This window comes from Pimephales promelas, chromosome 24 (assembly GCF_988280905.1).
Source record: "Pimephales promelas chromosome 24, fPimPro1.hap1.1, whole genome shotgun sequence".
Lineage (NCBI taxonomy): Eukaryota > Metazoa > Chordata > Actinopteri > Cypriniformes > Leuciscidae > Pimephales > Pimephales promelas.
In genome coordinates this window covers 10,140,672-10,157,089 of record NC_142792.1, presented here as the reverse complement: position 1 = coordinate 10,157,089, position 16,418 = coordinate 10,140,672, and the positions used below count along the sequence as shown (strand labels likewise).

The 16,418-nt window shown below is 37.9% G+C and overlaps 1 protein-coding gene across 1 annotated transcript in view; it reads right to left on the bottom strand.

Moving 5' to 3' along the window:
* Positions 1 to 833: 833 nt before the first annotated feature.
* The window catches only part of exoc4 (exocyst complex component 4), a 116,478-nt gene continuing 100,893 nt past the window's right edge, over positions 834 to 16,418 (bottom strand). The window contains exons 16-18 of the mRNA XM_039668056.2: positions 16,206 to 16,384; positions 15,964 to 16,123; positions 834 to 1,526 (exon numbers count right to left, since the gene is read on the bottom strand). Of these exons, the coding sequence (XP_039523990.1) occupies positions 1,289 to 1,526; positions 15,964 to 16,123; positions 16,206 to 16,384 (577 nt within the window). The 3' untranslated portion in view covers positions 834 to 1,288. The remainder of the gene's footprint in view (positions 1,527 to 15,963; positions 16,124 to 16,205; positions 16,385 to 16,418) is intronic.

Here is a 16,418-nt window from a genome sequence, read left to right as displayed (position 1 = left end):
ACCACAATATTGTGCAAACCCCATTATATTCTGTTGCAGTGAGGTCTAAAAGAATATTATGGTTGAGGATGCAGGTACAGTATAATGCTAAAAGGAGTGCTTGAGTCAACATTTTGAACCAAATAGCACTTAAAACACACACTTCTATGTCTTTAGTATGACTCATCTTACTAGACACATTACAGGCATAACAAAACAAGGCAGACATGACATTTCTAATGCCTAACCATTCCTGTAACACATCTTCAACATCCAAACAGGATTTTTATGCTGTGTTTCTCTCTTTGGCAACCTGGTGGCAATTATTGATTCAAGTGGATGAGTCATTTTGATGGATTGCTCGGTTGGCTTCCTGCTTAACGCCTGTGTTCTGTATCGATGGCTTTCTCTCTCATTCTATTATTCATAATTAATGAACTAAAAATAGCCTAGAACACAGAGTATGAGTGATCTGTGTGTTTTTTGTGCAAGTTTGAGCGAGGAGCCGTGAATAAGACAAAAAGATCAGATCCAAATATAAGTTTTAGTAGACATAGTTTTATATCCACTCTTAGAAACCCATCTGATTAAACAGCCAAATAATCCACAGATCCAATGATGAAAGTGTCATTAAAACTTTATAATGTCACAATCAATGTCTGTCATAATGATGACGGGGTTATATGGAATAAACAAAAACAAACACGCACACACAGGTAGGGAGCAATGTAAGAAATGCTAAACGGGTTTAGCAATTCCCATTTCCTTCTCTTGAGAAAGAAGAACAAATCAACAAGCGGCGAATGAGGGGTTTCTTTTTTTGCCTGATAAAAAAGCCTGGCATTCTAATCTGGCATCTGTTATTCCAGACACAGGCTGCGGGCCGGGCAGGGAGACGGAGTGCAGGAAGATCTATAATTGAGAGCAGCGGTTTGATAAAGTAAGAAAATGAGACGAAAATGTCCCCAAGCCACAGTGAGAGAATCCTTCCTCTCAGTCTGAAAGGTATCGTCTGGTCTAACCAGACCAATACATGGGATTCATTTATTAGACCGTTTCTACTGCGAGCATGTGTGTCTGTGTGTGCATTGGTGTGCGGAAAGCCCTGGTTTCCCCAGGTACTTTACAAATATATATATATATATATATATATGCATAAAAAATTAAAAAAGCAACAAGACGAAATGAAACCGATATCAAATGACCACTATGATGTTTGCTTGAAAGAGTGATTGACTCAAAGCATGTGACAGTAACGAGCGGCAGTCCCTTTCAGAGCATTGTTGGATTTAAGTTTAAACGCGCGACTCTAGACCGTAGTGATCTTCTTATCCTTGGTAGCCTGTTTAATAGCGGCCTGTTCGCATATGATCTCTTTGAGGCGCTGCAGCCGCATGTTCTGAACGGTCAGGTCTCCCACGCCTGTCTGGCTGCGGTGGAGGAGACTCAAAGCATTGATGTACTCCAGCTCTGTGTAGCGCACCCCTTGATCAACCACCAGGTTTAGCAGCTCGTCTGCTGTGTTGTACAGCATCTCATAGTACTGCCTGCAGAGAAACACAAGGAAAGAGTTTGTGTTATTTCATTTGAAAGTGTTGCTGATCTTTATTCATGGATAAACTCACGTTTTTGCATTTGCAAAAGTTTTTTTCATGACAATATAACAGCTTTATCATAACTCTGTGAGAGCAATATAAATTCATTAACACTTGGTGTATATATAGTGCAAAGCTAGGGCTGTCAAACAATTAATTGCGATAAATCGCATCCAAAATAAAAGTTTGTGTTTACATAATATATGTGGGTGCACTGTGTATAATTATTTTGTGTATATATATATATGAAGAGTTCAGATGCAAAAGCCTCTAAGTGCCATTTGAAATTTTCTTCCAGAATGATAATTTTTATCAAGCTTGTATATTTAAGTTCAGTGATTTCACTTAAATGGCAATTATAATTACCTATTAATTGTTATTTATGTGAAATTACTGAACTTAAATATACAAGTTTGATAAAAATCATCATTAAAGAAGAAAATTTCAAATGGCATTTAGAGGCTTTTGCATCTGAACTCTTCATATATATATATATATATATATATATAAATACATACATATGCATGTATATTTAAGAAGAAAATATTATTTATATATAAAATATTTATATATAATATAAATTCTATATAAATCTGTATATACATGAAAATATTTCTTAAATATATATATACAAGCATGTGTGTGTATTTATATATATAAAATAATTATACACAGTGCACCCACATATATTATGTAAACACAAACTTTTATTTTGGATGCGATTAATGGCGATTAATCGTTTAACAGCCCTAAAGCATTTTAATTTAACCAGAAATAATCTAGCATTGGAGTTTGTAAAAATAAGATAATAAAGATTAAAATAAAAATGTAAATCATCTTAAAATAAAGTGTAATCAAATGTTAAATTGTAAGAATATAAGCATGGGAGTAATTATCAAATTAAATGATAGTTCTGTCAACTGGGCCGAAACACTCTTACACAGTCCTTACTGTTCTTTATTGTGAATTCCTGCATTCACAAAACGTGTTGAGAACATCAGACATTTTTTTTTACACAGACCTTTTGGCCTAAACATGCTGTTGACCAGCAGGATGGGAAAACATACATTAAACATTAGACATATAGTTCAAGGAGACACTTACACATAAGTATGCATACACACACCCACCCACACAAAAAGGGCTTACAACTTCTATTTCTGCAGCAGAGGCACATTTGTAACAGGGGTGATAAGAGCTGAATGTGTTTTGACCCCATCAGAGCAGACGACTCCTCCAAATCTCTCTCTCTCTCTCTCTGCATTACTCAGGCACACAGAAAGGCCTTAGCCAGCAGGACTCTCTCTAACTCCCCTATCAAGCAGGCACACTCGTCCAGGTGCTCAGAGACTTCTGGCTGCACTCTAAATGAGCCTAAGAGCCCATTTTACCTCTCACTTTAAAGGTGCTCCATACAGAGCAAACATTGGAAGAAAAAGCCAATTTGAGTCTTTTCATGATGGAGCACATGCACATTTTAAAGCCATGCCAGATATCATAAGGGCTTGAGGTGATGAACTTCTGGAGAACATGCAGCTACGCATCTAGATGCTTTGTGGCTGTGATCTTTACCATAAATGCACTATATATTTATATATTTTTTTGATGTTGTAAACTAAAATAATTGATCTTATTTCAACTTACTTGCCTTTCTACTTCAAAATTTCACCTATACTTGCCATTGCTTTAATTATTTGTAAAATGTACTAGCAATTTGTGAGTGAAAGTTATTTCTACACCACTTTTTTCAGTGCAGAGAATCTCCAGTCTTAGAAACAAAAGTTCAATGAGGTTCTATACATAAATAAACCTAACATTCCTGATTCACTTTTAAAGAACACTTGTGCCAAAGGATCTATATAAGGATAAATGTCTTAAATAATTGCACAATATTTCATGTTTAATATTTTTTTTCTAGTGATAAGTGGTTTCATTCCTAAAATTTGACTCAATTATTTAAAACTAAATCCATAAAATGAATCCTAAAAGATTCTATAGAATCTTTTCTTCAAAGGCCTTGATTCAAGCAAAAGCAAAGATCAAACTGGCAACATCCTAGCATCCTAGCATAATAATCTAAAAGTATAACTGAAATTAGACCAACGTCACTTTTGAAGTGTGCAGTTTAAATAACCTGTTTAAATGATTAACAGTCCACTTGCTGAATAGGGTTCGCTAAATGAAAGACAGAAACAAACACGCTCAAACATCTCACAGACCAGCTTTCTTCTACTAAACCTCTGTGAAGAATTCTCTAAGAACTTGGAAGTAATGGTGTTGCCCTTTCGCCTATAAACTGCTGAGCTTTAATGCTGCAGATTAACACTAACGTGGAAAATCGAGTGATCACAGCATATTCAGCCAGTAAAAAGTACAGATTCAACCCATAAGATGCTGAAAAGCAAGCCAAAAAGTGTGAATGTGAACACATGTGCACCTGCAGGACAGAGAGAGGGCAGTTCCATTAACCCCTATTCATCTCTGACAGTGAAAAAAACACAGCCATTTATAACAGGCCTGACAGTACAGTGTCCCAGTAACCCTTACTGTACCAGGCGGTTAATCCACCAGACCTGTGCTGTCTGCTCATTAGGGCTCAAAGCAGGACAGTCTCATATACTGTACAGCACTTCATTTGACATCTGAAATTAACATTTTAAACATAACCCCACTTAAGGCCACCTTTATATAATAATATAAAACAAATGAATATATATATATTTATATTTATAATTATGATCCACCATGGTACCTATAATTATAATTATTTATATTATAATTATTATTAAAATATAATATTATGGATTTTCTAAGTTAAAAAATATATATATATATATATTTCTTTGTGGCTTTATTTTATTTTTATTTCAGTTTTAGTAATTCTAGCACTTCAATTTAAACTTTAGTTGTCAGTTTTGAACTATTTATCTTATTTAATATTAATATTTATTTAAATTAATGAAAAACTTTTTAATCGTTTTAGTTTACAAAACAGGTTTTGAACAATCTGTATAATATAATATAATATAATATAATATAATATAATATAATATAATATAATATAATATAATATAATATAATATAATATGAAGTGGATCAAAAAAGTTATTCAAAGATGCCCTAAGACAAGAACTGGTGTTGTTAAAAATTCATGTATAACTGATGAAACGTTTCGATCCACTTCAAATGTTGACTACTGTATTTCCGGTGTCATGGCGGCAGTATAGTATAACTCGGCGTCCACCTCCCCTCAAATTTGAAATAATTTAATGTCTGTGTGGTCATTTTTTCCACTTCTCTTCCTTCCCCTTTATATCTGACCGTCAACTTTAAAAAAAAAAGAGAGGAAAAGGGGGAAAAAAAAGAAAAGAAAGTATAGTCGGGACTAAATGCGAAAAACAAGACAAACCATTGCTGCGCAGAGAAGCGCGATGGATGAACTTCACGGAGAGCTCGGTGAGCAAAATGCAGCTCTGGTGAAAGTAATGGAGGTGACCATGGCGAAATACTTTAAAGAGGCTGACGAGAAATCAGAAGTCCGCTTCAATAGACTTGAGAAACGAATTGATAATATGCACGCAACTCTCTCGCGGCACACGGAAGAGATAAAGAGCATTCACACTGAATCGGTGAACCTCCGGGAACGTGTGGCTAATGTGGAAAGATCGGCTGCCCTAAGTTTGAAGAATTTACAAACTTATGAAGCTAAACTAACTGAGATGGAAGACAGGGCACGCCGGGATAATTTGCTCGTATTTAATCTCAAGGAAAGAGTTGAAGGGGCGAATGCTCGCGCCTACCTGATGGATAAGATCTTGGAATGGTTTCCTGCCCTCGAATCCTCGCGGCCTGAGCTGATGAGGTGTCACCGCCTGGGTAAACCTCCTACGCATGGTTCCGCAAAGACCCGTCCTCGTCCGCTTATGGTTAAGTGCCTCCGTTTTACGGATCGAGACCGCCTGCTTGGTGAGGCGAGGAAAAGCCCTCCTGAGGTGGATGGCGAGCTACTGACATTTACTGCAGATTATAGTGAGCCCACAACAAGGCGTCGGAAGCCGTGCTATAAGATCATGTATGATGCCCGCTGCCTTGGATTCGAGGCCTTTCTTCTCTATCCAGCTACAATTAAACTTTCACGGGGGAAAGAAATGTACACGTTTCAAGAGGTGAGCGAGGCTGAAAAGTTCGTTGCTTCCCTGAAGGACTAAACCATTGGCTCTGAGGATAAAAGCTACGAAGGGTAAGACTGATCTAAGAACTCTATCTAAGCAATAGTTCCTAAGAGCTGCTCGAACCGCTGTGCTATATGGCGAAAAGTTCGTTGCTTCCCGGAAGGACTAAAACATTGGTTTGGAGGATAAAAGTTACGAAGGGTAAGACTGATCTAAGAACTCTATCTAAGCAATAGTTCCTAAGAGCTGCTCGAACCGCTGTGTTAAGGCGTCTTTCGTCTTGTTTTTCCTTTCTATATCTGGATATGAGCTGTCCATATGTTGTTTTTTTTGTTGTTGTTTTTTTTTTCTGTTGTTTTTTTATATTTAGGGCATATTTAGTGGACAGCAAGCTTTTATGTTAAGTGCTATGGTTAGAATGTCTTGAGAATAATATTAGTGTGCTTAATTAACTATGGTGCTGACCCACAGCATAAAGGCAACCTTATATTTGATCTGAGGGTGGTGGGGCTGTGACTGTCTTCCAAGATGACTGGTATATTTTCTGGGAGGGTGGGCAGTCTTCTTTCTTTTTTGAGAGGACTCTGGATGGTCAAGGCTGAGTATTTTTTGTTTGTTCAGATGTTTGTTATTGTTGTTGTTTTTTCTTTTTTCTTTTTTTTTCTTTTTTTTGTGTGCCTGTATTGTTGTTATTATTATTATTTTTATGATCATGTCTGTGTGGGTATGTATGGGGTATGTGTTGGGTGGGGGGATTCTGGATGCCGACCCGGACATTGTGCCTATCGAGACCTTATTTTTTTTTGCTCTTGTCTGGTTAATTTATATTTATGTGCAAAATTACAATATGAATAAATATGAGTACTATTAATGTTATGTCATGGAATGCACGGGGCCTTAATTCTCCCCAGAAGCGTATAAGCACCCTGAAGCTTCTTTACAGAAAGAATATTCATTTTGCTTTTATTCAAGAGTCGCATTTACTTGTAGCTGATGTACATAGATTCAAGAATAAACACTACCATGTGGTCGCTTCCTCATGCTATATTAAGAAGAGCAAAGGTGTTCTCATAGCTGCAAAATGTGACTTAAATTATACAATTCTGGGCACAGGGGGATCCGATGACGGTCGAATTACATTTTGCAAAATAGTGTATAATGGTATTAAAATTGCACTGATGAGCGTTTATGCTCCAAATTGCTTTGATCAGCACTTTCATAACTCATTGGCCTCTATTTTAATGGATCTTCCAGAGTTCCAGCTCTTGATAGGAGGCGACTTCAATGCTGTATGGCTTCATGATATTGATAGAACAGGGGCAGTAGAGAGCAGAGATCAGCGATTAGCATCTATTGCATTGAAGAAATTGTCTACTGATTTTGGAGTGATTGATACTTGGCGGATGATGAATCCTTCTTCTAGAGAATTTTCCTTTTTCTCATCTCGCCATAAATCTTTTTCTAGAATAGATTACATCTTCTCATCCAAAACTCTCTTCAATGTCATTTCCAGCACCGAAATGATCCCAATGGCTTTGTCCGATCATAGGATTGTCTCATGTAGTTTTTCATTAAAAGCTGCTCAATCCAGGGCAGTTCGTTGGCGTTTTAACACATCTCTGCTCCAGAACAATATTTTTATACGTGAGCTGGAGGCGGAGCTGGAGGAATTTATTAAAATAAATGGCCCTTCAGTTGATGACCCACGAGTGCTGTGGGATGCGGTTAAAGGGTGCATCAGGAATAAAACTATTTCTTTTGCATCCCATATTAATACATCTAAAAAACATCAAATAAATTGCTTGGAATCAGAAATTGCAGCTCTTGAACAAGAAATTCTAAGCAATCCCTGTTCGGAAAATATTTGTAACCGACAGAAATTAGTCAATGAACTTAGCAGCTTGCTAATAAGGGAAGCAGAATTTAATATTCATCGTACTAGGCAAAATCACTACTGTAACAGTGCTCGTCCCGGCCGTCTGCTCGCTTATAAATTAAGGAAAAATGATGATCTAGCAAAGATACCAGCTATAAGGACTCAACAGGGGGATATAACATCTGACCCGGAATGCATCAATAGCACTTTTCAATTATTCTATCAAAATCTCTATACGTCAGAGGTGCATCATGATGATAGAGCCTGTTCTGAATTTTTTAAATCTTTACATCTACCTAAATTGCCTCCTGAGGCTGTTTGCTCCCTAGAGGCACCAATTCAGTTAGAAGAATTGAGTTTAGCTATTAAGGCAATGAATAAAGGCAAGTCTCCGGGCCTGGATGGTATACCACCAGAACTGTTTGAGACTTTTTGGCCTCAGCTTGGTCCTTTATTGTTGAATATGCTAAACTTCTCTATTGATAGAGGCTCTTTCTCTGCTAGCTCAAATGTTGCAATAATATCTCTATTACTTAAGAAGGACAAGCCACCGGACGACTGCTCTTCCTATAGGCCACTAAGTCTTCTGAATTGTGAAGTCAAGCTATATGCCAAGGTTTTAGCTACACGCTTAGAACGATATATGACTTACTTGGTTCATCATGACCAAACTGGGTTCATCAAGTCTAGATTAGCATCGGATAATGTCCGTCGCTTGCTTCATATCATAGACTTTGCTTCCAATTCAGAAGATCAAAATGCCATTGTCTCTTTAGATGCCGAGAAGGCTTTTGATCGGCTGGAATGGGGTTACCTGTGGTCTGTTCTTCGGGCCATGGGTTTTGGTGATAGTTTTATCTCTATGATAAAGTTGTTGTATACCAACCCCTCTGCAGTCGTCATAACAGGCAGCAACTGTTCAGCTAGGTTTCCAGTTTCAAGATCGTCTCGTCAGGGTTGCCCTCTATCGCCACTTTTATTTACTTTATCTTTGGAACCTGTTGCCCAGGCAATACGGCAGTCGGAGGCTTTGGAACCAATTATTATTCAAGATACACTACATTGCATTTCTTTGTATGCAGACGACATTCTGATTTTCACAAAGAATCCTTCTAGAACCCTTCCACATCTTTTTAAAATTTTTGAGAACTTCAGCAGTATTTCAGGTTACAAAATAAACTGGACAAAATCGGCTTTAATGCTGTTGGGGGGACTGGATGACCAAATGCCACTGTTTAATATTCCAGTTGTTAGTAGCTTTACATATTTAGGAGTGTCCATCAGTCCCTCACTCAACTTGTTAACTGCTGATAATTATAATAAAGTTCTAAAGAATGTGGAGGGTGATTTGAATAGATGGGGGATGCTCCCTACTTCTTTTCAGTCAAGAATTTCAGTTATTAAGATGAACATTTTGCCTCGTGTTAATTTTGTGAGTAGTATGATCCCCCTAGCTCCACCGGGTGGTTACTGGAAGAAGCTTCACTCAATCATTAGTCTTTATTTATGGAATAGGAAAAAACCCAGAATTAAAGCATCTACTCTACAAAGACATAGATCATCAGGAGGCGTTAATTTGCCCAATTTTGAGTGGTATTCCTGGAGTTTTGTTCTGCGCTCACTTGCTATATGGAGGAATCCAGAAATTTTGGTCTCATGGCGTCCAATTGAAGAACGCTTAACTTATCCATATTGCCTGTCTAGTTTGGTATTTTCTAATATACCCCTTAGTACAGTTAAACGTAATTTTGGGCCAATAATTTCTTATTTTTTTACAGTATGGCATAAAGTACACCGACTTGCTAAAATCCCAAACACATTTGTTGCCCAATCTCCTATTTTCAACAATCATTTACTTTTAATTGAGAAGAAACCGATTGTGTTCCCTCAGTGGAGCAATAGAGGGGTTTATGTCCTCAATGATATCATAGGGGAACAAGGTCTCCGTGCATTCCATGACTTGAAGAAAGCATATAACTTACCGGGCACTTCTTTTTTTTTTTATTTACAATTACGCACAGCAATGTGCGCTCAGGGCGTTCCTTGGGGTATTAAGTTGGGGAATCATCCCCTTCACGAAATTTGTGCCACTAAGGGTAAAATTAAAGGTATCGTCTCAGAGGTATACAAGTTTATAATTACAGCTTCTTATAAGCCTTTATCTCTTTTTAGACTCTGGAAGACCGATATCGACATTCCTGAGGATCTAGATTGGGGTGCGGTTTGGTCAAATATCTCTTTATCATCTAGAAACCCTGACCATCAAATGATACATTACAGATTGATTCATAGATTTTACTTAACCCCACGAAGATTACAGCAAATGAAACTTAGAGACAACCCATTTTGTGATTTTTGCTCAGACAATACAATTGCTACTTATTACCATATGGTGTGGCAGTGTCCAGAGGTCAATAGTTTTTGGCATAGTATTTCATCTATTTTGTCAAGTATTTTGAAAAGACCCATTCCTCTTTCACCATGTTTGTTTCTGCTCAATGATACATCGTCTTTAAATTTAACTATTAATAACAGACGTCTTCTCTTGGCTGGTTTGACAGCCGCTAAAAAAATGATAGTTTGTCGCTGGAAACCACCACATACATTGTTAATGAGTAAATGGTTATTTTCTTACCGGGAAATTGCTCAACTAGAGCTTTCTACAGCACGTTTACATTTTACAAAATCCTTTAATATTGATTGCTGGTTAGAGCTATTAGAAATAATAAATGAAATGTAGATAAGTCATTTTTTTTTTTTTTTTTTTTTTTTTTATTTATTTATTTATTTTATTTATGTGGGGAATTTGCATTCAATGTAATGTTTGGTTTTGTTATGTAATTATTACTCAAATATTGTATTGACCTATGTGGTTCCTATAATATGAAGGAGGAGGCCTGAATTCTTTCAATGTCCGGTGTTCTGCTTTGTGTTTTATGATGTTTTGCGGATTTTTGTGGTTTTTACGATGAGGTAGGATGGACGGGTGGCAATGGGAAAGGGCTGATATGTATGTGTGTGGATGTCTTAGAGTGTCGAGTATGTTTTTTTTTTTTTTGTGTGTTGCTCATACCTTGAGCGAATCTAGCTAGGGGCTGGAGGGTGGGTTTGGGTTGGGTAGGATATGGTGAGGAGAAGAGATACTGGCATCTGAACAAGCAATATTATGTGCTTCTGTTATACTGGTAATGATGGTTAGCCTATTTCTCTCCTGTGAAAATGTTTCCCTCTCTAGTGTGTAAAGTATGATTGTAAGAAATTGAATAAATAATTGATCACAAAAAAAAAAATGTTGACTACTGTATATAATATAATATAATATAATATAATATAATATAATATAATATAATATAATATAATATAATATAATATAATAATATACCTTGCTCATCGAGCAATTTCATGGGTTTTTAAGTCAACATAAAAAGTTCAGCTGACTATCTGTGTGCTTCTAAGTTTGTTTGTTTGCTTGATGGGCCAACTCTGTCATTCTCCACACTTCATTTCGCACACATTTAAAAGCATTTAGCAAAACCGTGGTGAGTAGCTAATCTGATTAACTCTTGGCTTTTAAGACCACCTCCTTTCCTTTCCTCTCCTTTCCCAATCCTCTCTCCCATTAGAAGATAATAAAGAGCAGGAACTTCACATATAGAACCTGCACCTGTGTGTGTGTGTGTTTTCTGAGTACCATTAAGTTTTAATTAGACAGGCTCTGTGTGTACAGTAGTGCATACAAGGAGTATTAAGCAAATTTATAATGCATACGGCGAAGGACGCTGGGAGATGTATGTTGGCGCGAAGGGAGACAGTGAAAAAAAAAAAAAAAAAAACTCAAATCAGCACAATTCGTTTCCTCCCATTTCCAGCATGTACAATATTAAAGCCATTAAGGGCTGCTTCTGTCAGCGCATTCTCAGCAACACATTAGTTAGTGGCTGAAAGAGAGAGAGAGAGAGAGAGAGAGAGAGAGAAAGAGAGAGAGAGCAGGCAAGATGCCCAAGACGATCCTCTCCATCAAACAGAACACGCATGGCCGTCACCCACAGTTACAAATGCCAATGCTTTCCATGCAAAAGTGCATATTAGGCTTCTTGGAAATTCCCTCCTGACAGGTCTGATTCTCAATTTAATGGGAACATTTTGCAGACAAGCTGCTCTTTCATCAGCGTCTTTGTTTTTAAGTGAGGTGAGACTTTGAGGCTGGTTTGACCTGGTTTACAGGAGAGAACAACTGGACAGGATAGCGATCGGAATAGGCTCATAAATGGTGCATACACTGTGAATTGACTGCTGTAACTGTATTGAGCTGGACAATATTCTACAGCTTTCAATTATAGGAACCATCCTTTTTATCCTAACAGCGTTGTCAAAATAATTCAAATATATAAGATCTTTTTTTTTAAGTGGATGGAAATAAAGATCTAAAACACAGTAAGTAAATACATAAAAACAAAAGCATTATTTCAGATAGAAAATGTGAAAAAAATTAATTTAACATTTTTTAATAATAAGCCCCATTATATGAATATAGTAATATAGTAAATAGTATCTACAAATATTTTACTACTTTTTTTAATGCATGAAAAATGCTCCGCAGAGGCATTGGTGAGTATTTTTGAGGGATGATGTAAATAAATAATTGTATGAGAGTTTATACAAAAGATTCCCTGAAAAAAAAAAAAAAAAAAAATAGAAAAAAACCCTAAAAAATCATGGTAATATTCACAATGGTGCTTAATTTTATCAGCAACATTAATAAATTATGAATATTGGATATATCGCCTTGTATTCCGGTCACCTTTGCTAATAATGCTGGTATCCGATGGGAGTTAGATTTTGTGTGAAAGCTAATTTCCCTAGCATCTTATTTTCTAGAACAAACAAAAAATAAAAAATATAGAGGAATCTATCTATATAAACATAATAAACAGAAATGGAAAAAAGCCTCTTGTTACTCGCACATGCATACACAGAAAGACCAATGTGCTGTCAAGTGCAGCTGGCGGTTTGTTTTGTGGTTATCAGGAGCACAGAGCAGCCGTGGTGTAAACAGTCCAGGCTGTCATCCTGACATGCTGGCTAAATGTCGTTTTTTTTTCCAGAAGCCTTTACAAATGGCCTCACAAGGCAGGTGCTTTTCCAACAGCTTGACCTCTGACCCATGCATGTCAGTCAGCCAGTCTCTGAACTGTGAATTTTCTTACAAATTCTCCTTTCCTTCCTGAATCAGAGAGCATGTTTTATATTTCACACTGGGAGAGATAATGTGATCAGCATGGCATTTTTTTGTAAATGTAATATATATATATTGTTTTGTCTGGTCTTCACTGCAGCATAATCTGCCAATGAGAAAGAGAGACTGTCTGACCCAGATGCAATGTGACAACAGTACTCTTTGATAACTTTCAGGGTTTTGTGTTGCTTAGGGGCGGGTTTATGCAAAATAGATTATTCCTGGGATTTTCTGCATGGAAAATTCAATTCCGGACTTCTAAACTTCTAAAGCAGAACTGAGTTCATGTAAAGCCAGCTAATCAGATTATAACTAATGATTTCATTACTTGCCATTTTGTGTACATTAGACAACTGATAAACTTCAGCAGGTAGGACTTTATTCTCTGCACTCCCATTGGTAGTTGCCACATTACATCATTGCTTATTTGCATAAAGTTAAAATGCTATTTATCTTTGCTTATGTATCTACTCTACAGTAAAATTCAAAAGTTTGGGTTTAGCACGATATTTCGTGTTTTTCAATTTTCAAGTCTCTTTTGCTCACCATCCAAATCTTTTATTAATGTATTTTAAAAATATATAAAAATATAGCTATACGCAGTGGGAAAGCTCCTTTTTCTCTATTTATTGAAACCTAAATGTAAAACGCATTTGAGCATGTGGCTCTCTCATAGGCTGTGCTGCAGCAGCTGCACATCCAATGGCGAGGGCGCCTCTGGCGTGCGACCAATGAGACCACTCTACGTCATTACACGTCAGAGCCCATCAGGGGGCATGGCCTCAACCTATATTATTCCCCGAATTCGTCCCTACAGCATATTTTACTCCTTCAGTGACAACTACATTTACATTTGGGGCTTTGAGGGGTCCACCTTTTGAACCGCTCCAGCTCCAGTTACTCAGTGCGGCGGTTTGCTTAGCGTTCCCACTGCGTATAGCTACGCCATACGAAGTGACCATTCGAAGGGAACTACTTGGTGACTCACCTAACCTTTGATCCCTGAGTTAGGGAACAAAGTATTGCGTAGCCAGCCACACTGTACTAAGTTGTTGCTTCAGTCGTACAAACCTACTATAATGTCGAATTCGGGGACTAATATAGGCTGAGGCCACGCCCCCTGACGGGCTCTGGTCTCATTGGTCGTGGATGTACAGTTGCTGCAGCAGAGCCTATGAGCGAGCCAGACGATTAATAGGGCTAGCTGTGCAGCTGCAAATGCGTTTTACATCTAGGTTTCAGTAAATCGAGAAAAAGGAGTTTTCCGACTACGTATAGCAGAATGGTAGTGTACATATGTAGTGATTGAAAATGCAGATGAACTGGGTTTTAGGTTTTGGAACAATTTGTCCTCAATTCGATCAATCCATGATGAAGAACACATTAGACGCTTGCCAGGTTTGGGTGACGTTGATAAGACATTACTGAAGCACCTGCAGGACTCTGGGAATGGCCTGGCTCAGTCTAAGGCTGTGAGCAGATGGTGTGTGTATGTGTACGTGTGTGAGCATGTAGCGAGAGTAAAAGCACTCTGATTTTGCTTGGGGACTGGACCAACAACCAGACGCAAGGTCATTTCAATGAAAAACTACTAGTTAGGTTGTTTACTCCTGATTTAAACATCAAAACCTCTGGCAGTAGCCCTGTGCAATCAAATGACTCTGTTTGTACTGGCTTAAATAAATAAATGTGCTCATCTTCATGTTTTGAGACAAGCTCTGCAGTGTTCCTGACGGCATGTTTCTCCTCACTAGATGGCACTGTGACCAAAGCCTGTCGCAAGAGAGGAGAGCCACTGAGTTTGGCCACTGCACTGCTCAGCTTTAACTCAAATCGATGGTTATTACTGTGTCCTTGGCCCAGTCGCCCACAGCAAGCATTCAAATGGGAGGGCAGCCAACGATTCCCCTTTTTCCTCATGGGCCTAGCTCCATCTCCCAGCATTCACATATATGCTTCCATCTCTCTCAATGAATCCCTCACCACAAAGGCATTTATACGCACTCAAAGCTGGATGTAAATGACAGGGGTACAGCTGCAAGAGGCTAGTGCTATAGTGCTCCTTTATTATCTTGTTTTCCAAGCGGTTTATGAGGATAATGCCAATGTATTCATAAAGGGGTTTACAGAGAGACTCTGCCGTGTGTGTGTAGGAGGGGTTAATCAGAGGAGCCTTGATAGAGTAAACAATGCACTGTAATTCCAATCACCACCTGTACCACCCATGCATCACGTGATATCATGTATGAGAGATTGAGGGGTCAATAAGCCAGCACTGTAATAATCATGTAAGAAATCCGCCGGGTATTGATTTGCATTGTTTGTGCAGAAAAATTTCACAGCTCTGAGAGAGATCTTCACATAAAAATGAAGAAACATCCTGTTAATTATATACAAACTGGAGAGAGATGGTATTTATTAACTGATCCTTTTTCTGTAAAGCTGTTTTGAAACGAAACGTATTGTGAAATATGCCATACAAATAAATGTGAATTGAACAACAAAGTAATTTAAGGTTACACTGTAAAGTATAAGTGTGTGTATGTATATATATATATATATATACACACAGACACACACTGTACCGATGGTATCAAAGGGAAAAACTGCCATGAAGATGCTTAATATTATCTCAGGTATATTAGTCTGCTGTCACTTTAAGACCTGACACACAGATACATTATACTGTTACACATGTATTTCTTTCTCAACTGTATACGTTCACTTAAAACATAACTGATTGTGTCGACGTGAACAAATGCATTTCAACATTATTTTTTGTGTATTGACTTTTTAAGCGCAATAAACAGCGAAAAAAAGTAAATCTAGTACTGAGGCAGCTGTCTGTGAGCGCATTTTGGGTGTGAGCACAAAATCTGCGGGAATGAGTAAAATTATGTGTAATACACACAATTCAAACCCTGTAACCAACGATACTTATCCATAGATAATGAAATGAGTGAATGAGGGGAGTTTGTGTGTCTGATATTATGCATCTACGGAAAATGTTTTGAAGCCATTCAGATATTTCAGTATCGAAAAATATATATTTGTTGACAACACATTGCACTTTTGTGTGTGTTTGTGTGTGCGTTTGCATTCTACCTGGCAAAATCCAGATCGGCCTCGCGTGACATGGTGATGTTGGTCAGGTTCTGCTGGAGCACAAAGATATTTCTGCACATCTTCTTGATGCCGGACTCACTGATGCGCTTGAAGTACTGAGCTCCATTAATCAAAATGCAGGAGATCAGGTGACCCAGACCTGCACAGAGACAGGAAGAGCGTCAGAAAAGAAAGACTCCTTCAGGCATCAGCTTCCTGTCGAGGCAAGAGGTCACTCTCACCCTCAAAGATATACTGAAACTTGTGCTGCTGCAGGGCGGCTCCCATCACTTCCTCTATGGCACTGATGTCCTTATTCAGCTTCACCACCAGGGGGTCGTAGTCCATGCTGGCTGCATTAGCCACAATGGCGTAGTTGCCTTGTTTTGCCAGAGGGATCAGATAATGGAAACAGTGGACCCTGATGGAGCACAGACGACATGCACAGAATGACA